Source organism: Danio aesculapii, chromosome 11, assembly GCF_903798145.1.
Source record: "Danio aesculapii chromosome 11, fDanAes4.1, whole genome shotgun sequence".
Taxonomy (NCBI): domain Eukaryota; kingdom Metazoa; phylum Chordata; class Actinopteri; order Cypriniformes; family Danionidae; genus Danio; species Danio aesculapii.
Genome location: NC_079445.1, coordinates 29,011,851 through 29,026,415, shown reverse-complemented (window position 1 = coordinate 29,026,415; position 14,565 = coordinate 29,011,851). Strand labels below are relative to the sequence as shown.

At 36.7% G+C, this 14,565-nt stretch overlaps 1 protein-coding gene across 2 annotated transcripts in view; it reads left to right on the top strand.

Moving 5' to 3' along the window:
- The window catches only part of igsf21a (immunoglobin superfamily, member 21a), a 473,697-nt gene that overhangs the window by 428,546 nt on the left and 30,586 nt on the right, over positions 1-14,565 (top strand). For both annotated transcript variants that reach the window (XM_056467746.1, XM_056467745.1), the window contains exon 6: positions 2,976-3,456. In XM_056467746.1, coding sequence (XP_056323721.1) covers positions 2,976-3,456 — 481 coding nt within the window. The remainder of the gene's footprint in view (positions 1-2,975; positions 3,457-14,565) is intronic.

Below are 14,565 nucleotides of genomic sequence, written 5' to 3'. Positions count from 1 at the left end.
CAGCGAGCATATGCAGTTTACAGTCATTCAATGATGCATGTGGCTGTTGTAATGCAAAACATCATGGTGCATCAGTTTTTGTTCAATTAAGAGTCTTGAGAACATATTTAAACATCCAGAGTATTTTGATATAGCATGTTTTCGCAGTCATGCAACAGCCAGAAGGAAATTTGTTACAGAGGATTATTTTTAATGTTTATTTGGATTAATGATTGATTGAACCAACCAATTTACTTGATCTTGTCTTCGGAGAGGTTTTTTTTACCCACCAACTGGTGATTACCAGACTTTCATATTCAATTCATTACAGTAATACAGTCTAGAGGTCATAAAAGCATTAACTAGCTTTTCTTCATCTAAGATAGATAGCATGTTTCTTAGCTTAGTGATATTTCTGAGATGAAATATACTCTCCACCTCACCAACATGTATTTTTGCTCTCATTTGGCACTTGTTGAGTGTTATTTCTAGGCCCTGATTAAAAAGGCAAAAAGCAAAGGGGTCAAAATAAAGGAATTTGCTTTTGTTTTATTTTTCTTTAGAATATTAGGTAAAGATCATCTACCATGAATACATTTTGTGAATTTCCTTCTATCAATATGTAAAAATTATTCTTATTATCAATATGCATTGCTAAGAACTTTGTTTTTGTTTAGTTGTTTAACCCTCATATTACAGATTTTCTTATGGTTCTATCGCGGCCAAATACAGTCATAACAAAGCATGCATGTTTTGTAGTCCAGAGTCACATATAAATAAAAAATGATCATGCAATACAAACCCTTCACTTACATCTATGAAATGATTGCACAGTGATGTTACAGTACATGATTGATAAAGTATGTCTAATTTATTTAATGTAAATAAACTAGTCTTTGTGAACTCCCTTTCTTTACACAACCCACGTGAATGCAATATAGAATATAAGAACAATAATATCGACCTTTCATTTGTGTGCTCAATTCACACATGCACATATCACCGGCTCATCAGTTCTTTGATTGAAGTCTATTTCCTCAGTTCAGTCAATGTTGGAGTAACTGGAGCATTGAATGAGTTGGCAGAAACTGGCATCATATAATCACATATCTGGACTATCAGGCGCATCTGAAAGTGAGTTTTGATTGAGATGCTTGAGGCACAGATTGTTCAGTTGCAGATGATTCAGTCATTTTGGTGAACTGGTTCAATAGATGGATTCATTCATGAGCCACGCATCATTGCTTCAGTGTATTGTCAGCATATGGGTATTCATTTTGTTTTGTTTTTGTTAAGTTTATTTTTCTCTTGAAGTGCCAGTAGCCATTGACTTGCATTTTATGAATCACCAAGAGTTACAGTTTCATCTAAAAATCTTCATTAACGTTCTACTAAGGAAAAAAAGTTCCCTGTATATCTAGTCCCCAGGGAGTGTAAATGAGCAGAATTTTTTATTTTTGGATGAACTATCCCTTTGAAGTTTCCAACAATCCGAACAGACAAGCAGATTATATATAACATATATCTACACCGGATTCCTCTCTTTCCTTCTTGTGGAGGGTAGGAAAAGGAGGGAATGAGAGTAAAAGGGGTACAAGCGGAGCACTGTGCAAACATTAATGCTACAGGCATTAGGCCTACTGAATTTAATACACATATCTGGAGGTTGTGTGTTGAAGTGGAAACTTAATTCCCTGTCAAGTGATTTACCAGCCGGGAATCTTAATACCCAAATGCACTGTAGTGGAGAAAGGCTGTCGCTAGTGGAACATAAACACAAAGCAGAAACTGTGTCAAGTATTTGCCATTCACCGGTGCTGTAAGCTAAACGACGCTGAGCATTGCCCTAGATCCTTTTGTTTAAATTTGCCAATCATAGGGCAGGCAATTTCACAATTGACTTTGATTGCTTCCTTTCTCTATTTAAAATGTTCCCATACCTTTTAAAAAAGTTATACTGGCTTTCATGCTGGAGATGTGTAATCTGCAAAGTGATTTCAGAGCCAGCATGCATGTTCAGTTTACAGTCATTCAATGATGTACGTGACTATTGTAATACGAAACAACATGGTGCATCAGTCTTTGTTTATGAGTCTTAAGAGTCTTGAGAACATATTTAAACCTCCAGAGTAATTTGATATAGCATGTTTATGCAGTCCTAAGTTTATTGTATGCAACAGTCGGAAGGAAATATGTTACAGTATTATTTTAATGTATCTGAATAAATTGCTGATTGCTGATTGATGTTGCTGTTGTTTCCATTGTTTAAAATACTTATTTAATATACTTATTTATTGATTTTTATTTTATGCCAGTCTGTCCATCCGTCCGTCCATCCGTTTGCTTGTTCGTTTGTTCAATTGTTTGTTCGTTCGTTCGCTTGTTCAGTGGTTTGTTCGTTTGTTTGTTTATATGTTCGTTCGTTCATTCATTCGTTCGCTCACTTATTCGTTTGTCCATCCATTCGTTAATTTGTACGTACGTTCATTCGTTCATTAGTTAGCTCATTTGTTCGTACGTTTGTTCGTTTGTTTGTTTACTAATTTGCTCACTCGTTCATTCATAATTCAAAAATCGATTTTTTAAATTATTTTATTTTATTTGTTGCTTTAATTATTTACTTACCTAATAACATGGGATTAAATTAATTAATTCATTTCTTTTTATTATATTATCTTTTTATTTACTTATTTTAAGTTTTAATTTTAAAAATCTTTTAATTTAATTATTTAATTAATTATTTTATTATTATTATTTTATTATTTAAGAAAAGCTTATTTTAAGATATTTGTATTTATTTATTTATTTATTTATTTTTATTTATTTATTAATTCGCATTCTATTTTTAATCCAGTTGGTGTGGAGTCCACAGTGCACTATACCATTTGTGTGACAGTTTATAAATTAAACTTATTGTTTTAGTGTAATTGAAGTGCATTTAAACATACTAAAGTGTGTGAAAACTTGCACATTAAACTGACTGTGTCTCTTTCCAGGTGTACTTCAAGCGGGACGGAGAATTAATAGAAGTGATTTCCTACGTTTCACCCACCGTGGGATATGAAGGTGCTGGCTCAGCTGGAGTGCGAGGAGCAAGACCTCTGATCAGCAGAGATCTGGACGACACTAAGCTGAGGAAGTCTCTATCTCTGTTAGGTCCGGATAGCAGGCCCGGACGCCTCAACACGGAGAGCCCGGGACGGAGCTATATGGCCAGACAACCCGGCCAAGAGCCCAGTCCAGCCACGGAGACCATCCCAGAGACAGTTGTCAGCCGTGAGTTTCCACGCTGGGTACAGAGCACAGATCCCCTGTACTTCTTCAGCAACATACACATCCCTCAGAGCGATGGGACAGTGCTGGTTCAGGCCAAGCTCACCTGGACGCTGAATCCACAGTTGGATAATGATGCCCTGTTTAGCTGCGAGGTCACGCACCCTGCGCTCTCTATGCCTATGCAGACTGAGGTCATACTGGGTAAGTCTGGCTTTTGATACCTTGGTCGGTTGCAAATCTACAAAATTAGAGAGCATGAACACATTATGAACACTTGATTTGAGAATTAATGTTATCTCCAGTATTCAAAATTTGTGTTACTAAAACCATGCTAAAAGTACTTTATCAAATAAGCAAGGCACTTAAAGGAAAACTTTTACTAGGCTCATTTTACAACTCTCCTAGAGTTGGGTTTCACCATTTTTGAGCCAGAATTTTAGCTTAGCTCAGCATACATCACTGTATTGGATTCTCATTCAAAAATGACCAAAGTGTTTTGATAATTTTTGTATTTAAATTAAGAATCTTAACTATTAAATATAGCTTGGTTCTTCTGCAGTTATATCATGTACTAAAACTGTAGAAGATATGGACTTAGTATCCGTGACATCACCCATAAGTTTCTAAAGGGCGCAAATGAAACTACAAGTATGCATGGCCAACCAGTGCCATTTTGTTCGCGCGTCATCACTCCAACCGGGGGTAACCAAATAAGGGCAAAGAGGCAGAGCTACAGACACCTGCTAGCATTTTGCTAAGACAGGCTTTTCTTTGGGAGAAGCGCTTAATACTTTATTACCTGTGACTAAAATTTGTGTTCTGACCACATGTGCGTGGTTGTATACTATGGCAATGAAGTGTTTAGTCCTTTAAAACACTTTTGTAATACATTGAGCAACTAAGCATTGTTCTTATGATGCTTTTCTAGTGGAGGAAAATGCAAATCACTTCCAAATACTTCAAATATAGTCGTGTGTTTGTAAATGCAAGGAAATCTAGGCATAACACTGTATGACAGAAATGATCTTAAATAAAACAAATACATTTATAGAGATGGTATATAAGTATATAAGAATTTCACTCACCTGGGAAATGGAGGCCACGTGAATGGTTTGTGAGCTCAATAAAGTGCACACAGCATGCCATATCATCTGATAACTGTAAGAAATAATTCCAAAAAGCAACTGACTGTGTAAAGCCACATAAAACAAAACAAAAATACGATGTATATGCCGAGTCAGCAGCTAATCAGCCGGAATCAGCCGAGGTAAAGTGACGGCAACCAGCAAGGCAGTCATTCGAGTGGCCACGGCTATAATTATGCAGACCTAATATAACTAAATATAAACTAAACAGATGAGTAATAAAAAATGCACCCCCCTCACACTTGTCATGAAGGATAACATTAGCTATATGAACCAAAATCGTTCTTTGTACCAGACTGTAAACACCTTTTTTCCTGCTGTAAAGTTGGCCATTTTAACAGTGGGTTCACTAGAAATGGGCTCTATTATGGAGCCAGGACTAGCGAAATTTCCAGGAATTGCAGTTTTAGTTAATTCCGTATTTGCTTCACGAGGGAGAGCGGGAGGTTGCCTCTCGACTAAAACTCATGGAAAATGAAAAGTTGCTGTGTTCTAGGCCAACTTTATTGGCTATAATTTAATTCTGGTGTAATAGTCAAGAAAAATGCCTGCAGCAGGTGCAATGATATTATGCAGCAACTGAAAATCTTGCAGCCACAGAGACATTTTAACTATTTTCAGGCACTGCATAATATCATGCGTAGATGTCTGATGGTCCAGGGTCACATTTGAATTTAGATGTGGCTATTGTCATGTCTGTTGAGCTCCAGAGACAAGGTCCCTGTCTTTGCAAGTTGACCACCAAGTCCATACCAAGTGTAACATTTTAATCAACAGTACTTTTTCCAATATTTCATAGCAGTAATAATAATGATAACACTTTAAAAGAATGGTCCATTAATTAATGTATTTACTAACATGAACAAACTATTAGTAATACATTTATTGCAGTATTTATTCATGGTTGTTAACATTAGTAAATGCTATTTAAGTTAAATAATGTTAGTTCATGTTAATGCACTGTGCATGAACTAACATTAACAAGCACAACTTTGAATTTTAATAATAATTAGTAAATGTTGGACTATGCTTAATAAATGCCTTACAAGATCATTCATGCTTAATGTTAGTAAATACATGAACTAATGGACCATTATTCTTAAGTGTTACTATAATAATAATAATAATAATAATAAAACACACAAATAAAATATCTCTATTTAAAATGTATTGTGAGTTCAGTATTCTAGTACATACAGTATGGAATTGGTACTTGAGGTTGTTTTTAATGCTGTAAATGCTCATGTTGACATTATTAAACATGTTCAAACAGCAAAAAAAAGGACAAACTCGTCTCCGACTACCAACCGGACATGTTATCATTATGAAACATGTTGTGAGAAAGCACACACACACACAAAAAAGTTACATATACTTATACTTTGCTGCAAAAAAGTACAATCAATATCATATTTGCTTTGTGCTTTTCATTCATTTAATATCCTGCTTGCTCATAAGCTCCATAGCGTGTGTTTGTTGACTTATGCTAATCAATCACCTCTAAAAAAATAATGTCCAGTATAGTGTTATGAAATAAGAGGGAAAGTCCACAACTGGACAGAAGAGATTCTCACTTGTGATGGTATCATTGAAAGCACATGTTAACACTAGCTGGAAGCAAGCCCTTAGATCAATGTAAAAGCTTTGTTTTGACCTTCAACCTATTTATCCAGCTCCTCTCGTCCAATCCCAGGTGAATCCCTTTACATCCCCATCTGACAGATTCAGTGAGACGGACACTGGTTTCTATTTGTTGTTTAATTGCGTTACAGGCGAGCAGATTGCAGTTACTAATGCCGAATGCAAAATCTCCCAGTGACTGACAGGGCAATTCATTGAGCTGTCTGTGCAGTAGATTGAGTTAACTTAACCACGTTATTGAAAAAGTCGACCTGAATTAAAGAAATCAGGCATAAAGGGAATCTCGCCGTGTGCTGGAAGACAGCATTGTTGCTGGATCTCACTTTTGCAGCTCGTTCATAATCTTAAGAAAAGGTCTGCTAATTAAGATGCCAAGCTGCCTGTTTCATATTTGTGTCTGTAAAATTGGCTTGTTGCATGCACTTGTTTATAAGTAATGAAAGTCGTGGTGCAATACCGAGAAAGAATACTAGAATACCTTTGTATTTTCATGGATGAGAGGCGCTTTTTTTTTTTTTTTTTGCCGTTTTTGCTTTTAGAGCTACAACAAAGATGGCCTGACGATCCCATTATCACTTCAAAGGCAGCACTCACTTGTAGTCTCTGCTATCAGCCCTCAGAAAAAAAGGCAAGTGATGAGACGCAAGACAAGATAAACAGAGACGTTTCTCTCACTTAGTGCAGTGCAGAAAGAGATGAAGCAGGGGAAGGACAAAAAAAACGAGCGATAAGGTGAAGAAACAGAGGATGATCTTGAAGTTGATGCGTGTTCCGTTCAATATTTCTCTCTCGTTCTCATTCTTTCTTGTTCTCGTCTCATTCCAGCATGATCTCCCCCTGCGCGTTTCATGGCTGCTTGCGGTTTCTTTTGCAGACGTTTACCTCTAACCGTGAGAAAGAGAGAGATGTGATTTTATTTTTTGCTCAAACATGGTTTCCCGGTGTTTCTGAAATAATTATTAAAACCACAGGAGACTGGCACTAGGGTAAACTTTGATCTGGTGTAGATACGCCGATGCGATATACCAAACCGAATCATGGGATCTCCATGCAGCGCGTGAGGAATTGGGTTGTGATAAACGACAAGACAGATTCCCCTGGCGAATAACGGATCAAAGATTTGCTTTGCTTCTGTATGTGCGCTATATATTGTGTGGTGATAGAAATAGATCAGCTAGGAGAGGTTTTGCTGTAACGTTTATACTGCGGTGAATGTATTTACACAGCTTTTGGTGGGTAGAACCGCTTTGTCACATGGAGAACTGAAAATATGGTGCAGGATGTTTCATAAAGCCAGGCTGGAAAGATCATGCATTAAAACGGAGATAAGCAGACTTTTTTCTTTGAAATACTGTAGGTTCATCTTTTTATTAGGTTTTATTTATTAAAAATAGTTCATTCATACATTTTCCTGAATGTGAATGCCCTTTCAGCTGCAATCCAGTATTGGGAATCATCCATACACTCTCTGATTCACACACATACACTACGGCCAATTTCAAGAGTTAACACTTGTTTGGCATGCTGTCCTGGGAGAGAGCCCTGAGCTCGTAAGATCCTCGAGCCAGTCGAGAGGGGAGTTTGAGCTCAGGTACATCTCGAGAACTCCCCTGCTGGAGTAGCTAATGTACAGATAGTGATTGCTCTTAAGAGATAACCACTTACTAGGAGCATGTCTATGATTTGGATTAGGCAAATAACTTAAGTTGCATGTTTTTGGACGGTGGGAGGAAACCGGGGAACGTGTAAACTACACACAGAAACGTCGGCTGGCTTGGTAAGGACTAGAACCAGTGACATTCTTGCTGTGAGGCAACAGTGCAAACCACTGGGCCACCATGCCACCCGTCTAGGAAAGGAAGAGGTGTAGGGGTGGAAGGGGGGATTCAACAAAGATAGCTGTTATATGAAACAGTGGCTTATAATGATCCTCTCGAAATTAGTTCGTAAATAAACTTCACTTAATTTATTCAATTTACCTCTACCGCATGTCTTTGGACTGTGAGGAAACCAACGCCAACACGGATAGAACATGTAAACTCCATACAGAAATGCCAACTGACCCAGCTGGGACTGGAACCAGCAAACATCTTGCTGCAAGGTGACAGTGCTAACCACTGAGCCACCGTGTCGCCCTATTAAAAATAGTAAATTACACTATCCGATATGAACTAGCAATGAAAAAAAATCTGTAGCGTTTATTATTTTTATTTAATGCTACTTTTAAATTATGGTTAAAATAAAACCCGGAGGTGTTTGGTCAACATAAGTTAGCTGGCTGTATATATATTCACAACATCATAAAGCCTTAATATTTGGTTATATTTTGGTCGCCAGCATCTAAGGACAATGTTTTGATGTCCAATAGCGATGTGAAATGACACTGATATTTTGTTGATTTTCGGTTCTGTTAGAAAGTGACCAAAATCCAAAGTTGAGCCAACATCTTAAACCAACGTTATATTGACATCAAATACTGACATTGGTTCGTCAAGTAGGGCAACCAAAATCCAACGTCTGTTAGACGACATATTGGAATCATCCATACAATGTCAAGTTGTAGCATCATTAGATGTTGATATTTTGCTTTTTAGGCTGCGTTAATAAGTAACTAATACGCTATATCTGTCCGACTTTGGACATTGCAGTCGATCTGATGTTGGGTTTCAATTTTCATTTTCAAACAAAATGCAACGTCCCACGATGTTGGAGTACAGTGTCAATCTGACGTCATGTTGACGTTCTGTGCCTGCTAGGTTACTATTACTATTATTCATTATTTATTTATTTATTATCCACTAAGTTCATAAAAAAAGAAAGAAAAGAAAAGAAAGACAAATGTATTTGTTGTATTTAAAATGCGTAGTTCACAAATTCACTCCTAATTACTTACGCAGGTGTTTAAATTAAATTAAATTAAATTAAATTAAATTAAATTAAATTGAATTAATTACTGGGAGCTAGCTCTCTGCAACTCTCACAATGTCGCCCAGTGAAGCCAAGCAGGGCTACACCCAGTCAGTACCTGTATGGGAGACCACATGGGAAAGCTAGGTTGCTGGTGTTAGTGAGGCCAGCAGGGGACGCACAACCTGCGGTCTGTGTGGGTCCTAATGCCCCAGTACAGTGCAGGGCACACTATACTGCTCAGTGAGCACAGTCTTTTTTCTGTGTTGGGTTGTGGCTGGAAGGGCATCCGCTGCGTAAGAAATGTGCTGCATAAGCTGGTGGTTCATTCTGCTGTGGCAACCCCTGATTAGTAAAGGGACTGAGCCTAAAAGAAACGGCATGATTAAATTAAATTAAATTAAATTAAATTAAATTAAATTAAATTAAATTTAATTTAATTTAATTTAATTTAATTTAATTTAATTTAATTTAATTTAATTTAATTTAATAAAAAAATACATAAATAAAAATAAGTGAGTAAATATTGATTTGATTTTCATTTTTTGGGTAATCTAATCACTGCAATGTAAATAAGTAAGTACGTAAGTCAAATGTATTTATAGAAGATCTTTCGCAGACAAGAAATTGTGCTTTACAGTAAGAAGAAAGCATAAGTACTATCAGAAATGTATTAACAGCCAACCAACAATTGTGTCATGATTGACCTTAAAACTTATATAAACCACATTTTTGTTGGATTTTGTTCCAAAATTTGAGTACAAACTTAGTGACGGAAAGTGACGGTGTCTGCATCAAAGCAAGATTGTGTTTTTTGAACCTGCGTCTTGAGAGCAGGAACATTTGCATTTGAAGAAGCACAAGGAAAAGAAGTATGTTGTATCAGTGCTTGGATGATAGTGAGAGAGTGAGAGATAAGTAAATTCGCTAGAGTACAGGCCTAGAAAAGCCTTGCTAACTTTTGACTTTTATATTTTAACAAGGCCTCGTCTGTGAAACAATCCAATCCAGAAATATATGTTCCTTAACCTGCAACTATGTTTCTTAAGAAACAAAAAGAGAGAGATAAAGAGCATTATTTTAGCTTCTCATTCTTCTCACCTAGAGAATACAAAAATCTAAAATGTGCAGTTGTTGATTTTAATTGGATCTCACTTAAAATTCAAAGCATTAACAAACCTGGTTTGAGTTTGGCACAACCCCAAGTGACAGCAGTGAGCTCCTGTGTGCATAAATACTGGATGTGTGTGAGTGTTTCCATACTTACTTCTTTTGTTCTTTGCTTTTGGTTGCTTTTGAATTCGAAATTAAATCCAAATTGACCATATTAATTTTCTGAATGAATGCAAGTTGGTTACTTGTGAATAATTAATGGATATTTTCACAAAACTCTAACTTTTGTATTAAATTATTATTATTCATATCCAAACTATATGATTTAAAATGTTCTATACACCATTTTAACCTTTTTAGTGTCATTCACTGTATCAAAGTTGCTTTTAGATGGAGACTTCTTTGTCACAGAGAGAATATTTTGAAGAATGATGGAAACCTGTAATCATTGATTTCCTTAGTATTAGTTTTTCCTACTATGGATGTCCGTGGTGACAGGTTTCCAACATTGTTCAAAATATATATATTTTTTTTGTGTTCAACAGAACACAAGGTTTAGTACAAGGTCAAGGGTGGGTAAATGATGGCAGAATTTTCATTTTTGTGTGAAGTAATGCCTTCAATGCAATACAAATTCACAAAATTTGTAAATGGGCACCCTGCTGTGTCAACAGAATAACTTTTCAAAAGCAGGTATGTGTATTGTGTTGGAAATTAGACCACATCTTGGCGAAAGAATTTATTAAAATGTTCAAAAGAAGAAAATTTGTTTGAACTATGGAAGTAAAGTCAGTCACAACTTCCATTTTATACCGAATGTGTAATATATTATGTATGCAATTGCTCTAGTAGAAGGTTTCATTCCACTTACCACCCTGACACTTCCAGTACAGGTTATCCACTAACCTGTACTCAGTCAGAAAATGAAACGCAAGCCATAGGAGCATTCACCAGTCATAAATCTTTCACAGTTTTTAATATTTCCACATGAGACAGAAACATCTTGACAGCGACTCAAATTTGTTTTACATTCACTGAATATTCATGAGGCAGGGCTGGCACTGCGCTCTAAATGGATGTGGTTGGTCCGTGGAGGCGGTGTTTCTGAACGCTGTCCTCACCTCAGAGCATCTCGGCTGGGCTTGTTGCCCTGACTTGGCTGTCTGTCAGTCATATCCAAACATGCAGTGATTCAGTCAATGCCTCTCCATAATTAAAGCTGAGCCAGGCTCAGCACTGAGGATTTGCATGGGTGAAGGTGCTACTGATTCAGCAAAAACACAGAAGGGGAATGAGTTATATTCTCACATCCAGAGGCTAGAGATGATCTATGTCTGCACACCAAGTTCCTCTACCCAATAGAGTGATAATAAGTACGCAGATGTTTGGCGTGGGTTGTGTGTGGGAGTGTGAATGAAGCTTTGCGCATTCAAACCACCTTATTTCTACGTCAGAATCAGTAGGCCACAGAATAAAAGTTGATGGTTTAATCAAACAAAAACTGAGAAGAAAGCAGGGCTCAAATATGATGTGATTTATTCTTGTTAGACATATATGCATATTGCTTGTTGGTCTTAGAACATTTTTCTCAAACCGTCAAATACAGTAAAATTCAGTGACACCCATGGTGTCAATTTTAACACTAGTATATGTGTCCACACTGTAGAGCAGGTGTCACCAAACTTGTTCCTGGAGGGCCGATGTGCTGCAGATGTTAGCTCCAACCCTAATCAAACACACCTGAACAAGCTAATCAAGGTCTTACTAGGTATACTTGAAACACCCAGCCAGGTGTGTTGAGGCTAGTTGGAGATAAAACCTGCAGGGACACCGGCCCTTCAGGACCGAGATTGGTGACCCCTGCTGTAGAGTGTAAAATTTACAATTTTGACATTTTTTACATTCATTGTGTGTAAATTCAAAAATCATAGTGTTAATTGTTAAACCAATTCAACATTGATCATTAGCCCCTTTCACACAGTAATACCGGTAAATATCTGGAAAATTACTGGAAAGACTTTACCTTTATATTCAAAAAAGCTCTGTTCACACGGGCAAGGACGTTCCAGAATTTTTCTGGAAAAGACCATTCACACATCCATTTCAAAATACCTGTAAAAGCTAACATCACTAACCATAAATGCGGCTGCACTTGTATTTGTAAACATAAAGGGAGTCACGCAGTTGATGGTTTCATTTTTATTTAAAACTTTAGCATTCATGTATCTGCTTTTGTCCAGAGACAGACCAAATAACTATAGAAAAAAAAAATTGCTAGTTTGTGCTGCAGCTTGTGAGATGCTTTATGAAACGAAAGACCATCAGTGTTGTAGGATACTCAAAATCTGACTCCTTCACATGCACGTAACTCGCGCAGCTGAACGCAGAGTGTGCAGGTAAACTCACAGCACTTTATCAAGCATTTTACAGATCATTTTTGACACTGAGAACGTTTCTATGTTCTTATAACATAGAAACGTTATCTGACCAACATCTAGCAGCTAAATGTGTCTGGAGAAGGATGCAAAGGGGTTTTTCATAAACAGCACTGATGTGAATGCGTCTAAATGTTCTGATTGGTCAGAGTAGACATCTTACATCAATTCCAAATGTGAACGCGCTTATTCTGGCAATTTTCCTTCTGCGTTCACACAGAGCAGCATTCCGGCAAATTACCGGTAATGTTACAACTTCTCTTTCCAGAAAATTGGTGGAACGAATTTACTGGTATTTTTTTAAAAGGGCTCGTTCACACATGATGCTTTTCCGGACAATTGCCGGTAATTGTCTGGAAAAAAGAAAGAGGCGATTGTTGTTTACGAATTACACCAGGGTTAGCATTTAATCACAGTGTTATTTTTTAACACTGCTTTTCAGATAAACACCAGTATAATGTGAATATAATAATGTTGAGTGTTCAGAATACTGATATAACTATAGGTAAATATAAATAAATACAATATATAAGATATATTAAATAAATATAAATTTATATAAAATAAACCTAATGGAAGAAACTGATTGGTTTGTGTGACTGTTGATCCAGGAACATGCCCTGATTCATCACATGACAATGGGTAATATTGGCTTACATTAACTTTCAGACTTTCTCCCCTCAGTAACACTGATAATTGCATGGCTCTAAACCTTGTTATTATTAGCCCCCCTTTGAATGTTTTTTCTTTTTTAAATATTTCCCAAATGATGTTTAACAGAGCAAGGACATTTTCACAGTATGTCTGATAATATTTTTTCTTCTGGAGAAAGTCTTATTTGTTTTATTTCGGCTAGAATAAAAGCAGTCTTTAATTTTTTATTAACCATTTTGAGGTCAAAATTTTTAGCCCCTTTAAGCGATGTTTATTTTCGATAGTCTACAGAACAAACCATCATTATACAATAACTTGCCTAATTACCTGAAGCTAGTTAACATAATTAACCTAGTTAAGCCTTTAAATGTCACTTTAAGCTGTATAGAAATGTCTTGAAAACATATAGTAAAATATTATTTACTGTCATCATGGCCAAGATAAATGAAATCAGTTATTAGAAATGATTTATTAAAACTATCATGTTTAGAAATGTGTTGGGGAAAAAAAATAAACAGGAGGGATAATAATTCAGGGTGGTTAATAATTTTGACTTTAATTCTACCTCTAAACCTAACTGTCACTGAGATATGACATAATCATAGTAAAATTCATAAAAATGAGCCACTGAATCTAAAAGTTACTGATTGCTGTGATATTGTGTTGGTAATGGTGCTTGAGGGTGCAGCGGGCAGCTAGCTCTCGGCAACTCTCACATGGTCACCCCAGTCAGTACCTTGATGAGGGACCACATGGTAAAGCGAAGTTGCTGCTGGAAGTGATGTTAGTGAGTCCTAACACCCCAGTATATTGAAGGGGACTCTATACTGCTCAGTGAGTGGTGTCTTTCGGATGAGACATTAAACCGAGGTCCTGTGGTCATTAAAAATCTTTGGATGTCCTTCAAAAAAAAAGAGTAGGGGTTTAACATCGGCATCATGCCCACTGGCCTCTGTCCATAATGGCCTCCTAACATCCCCATGTCATAATTGGCTTAATCTGTCACCTCTCTACCAACCAGCTGATGTGTGGTGTGCGTTCTGGCGCAATATGGCTGCCGTTGTGTCATCCATGTGGATGCTGCCCCCAAAAATGTATAAATCTCTTTAAGTGTCCAGAATAGTGCTAAAAAGATGTAAGGAATTATTATTAATATGAGTGAAATGTAATGACATGGGTCAGCTGCTTCAACATAAAGCTTTTTAAAGACTCTTAACCTCATTTAAATGCAGTTTTAACATTTGTTCTTAAACAAAAGAGAGTAAGAGAGAGATTGCAGTAACGGAATTGTAGGATGGCATCATCGGAACAAAAATGTCTGAATTTTTTTGTCAGCTTTGGTGGTTAGGGCTTAGGTTTGGCAATCCAAGGTATTGATCCATTAATTCATCTACTTGGTACGGGAAAGGCAGGGT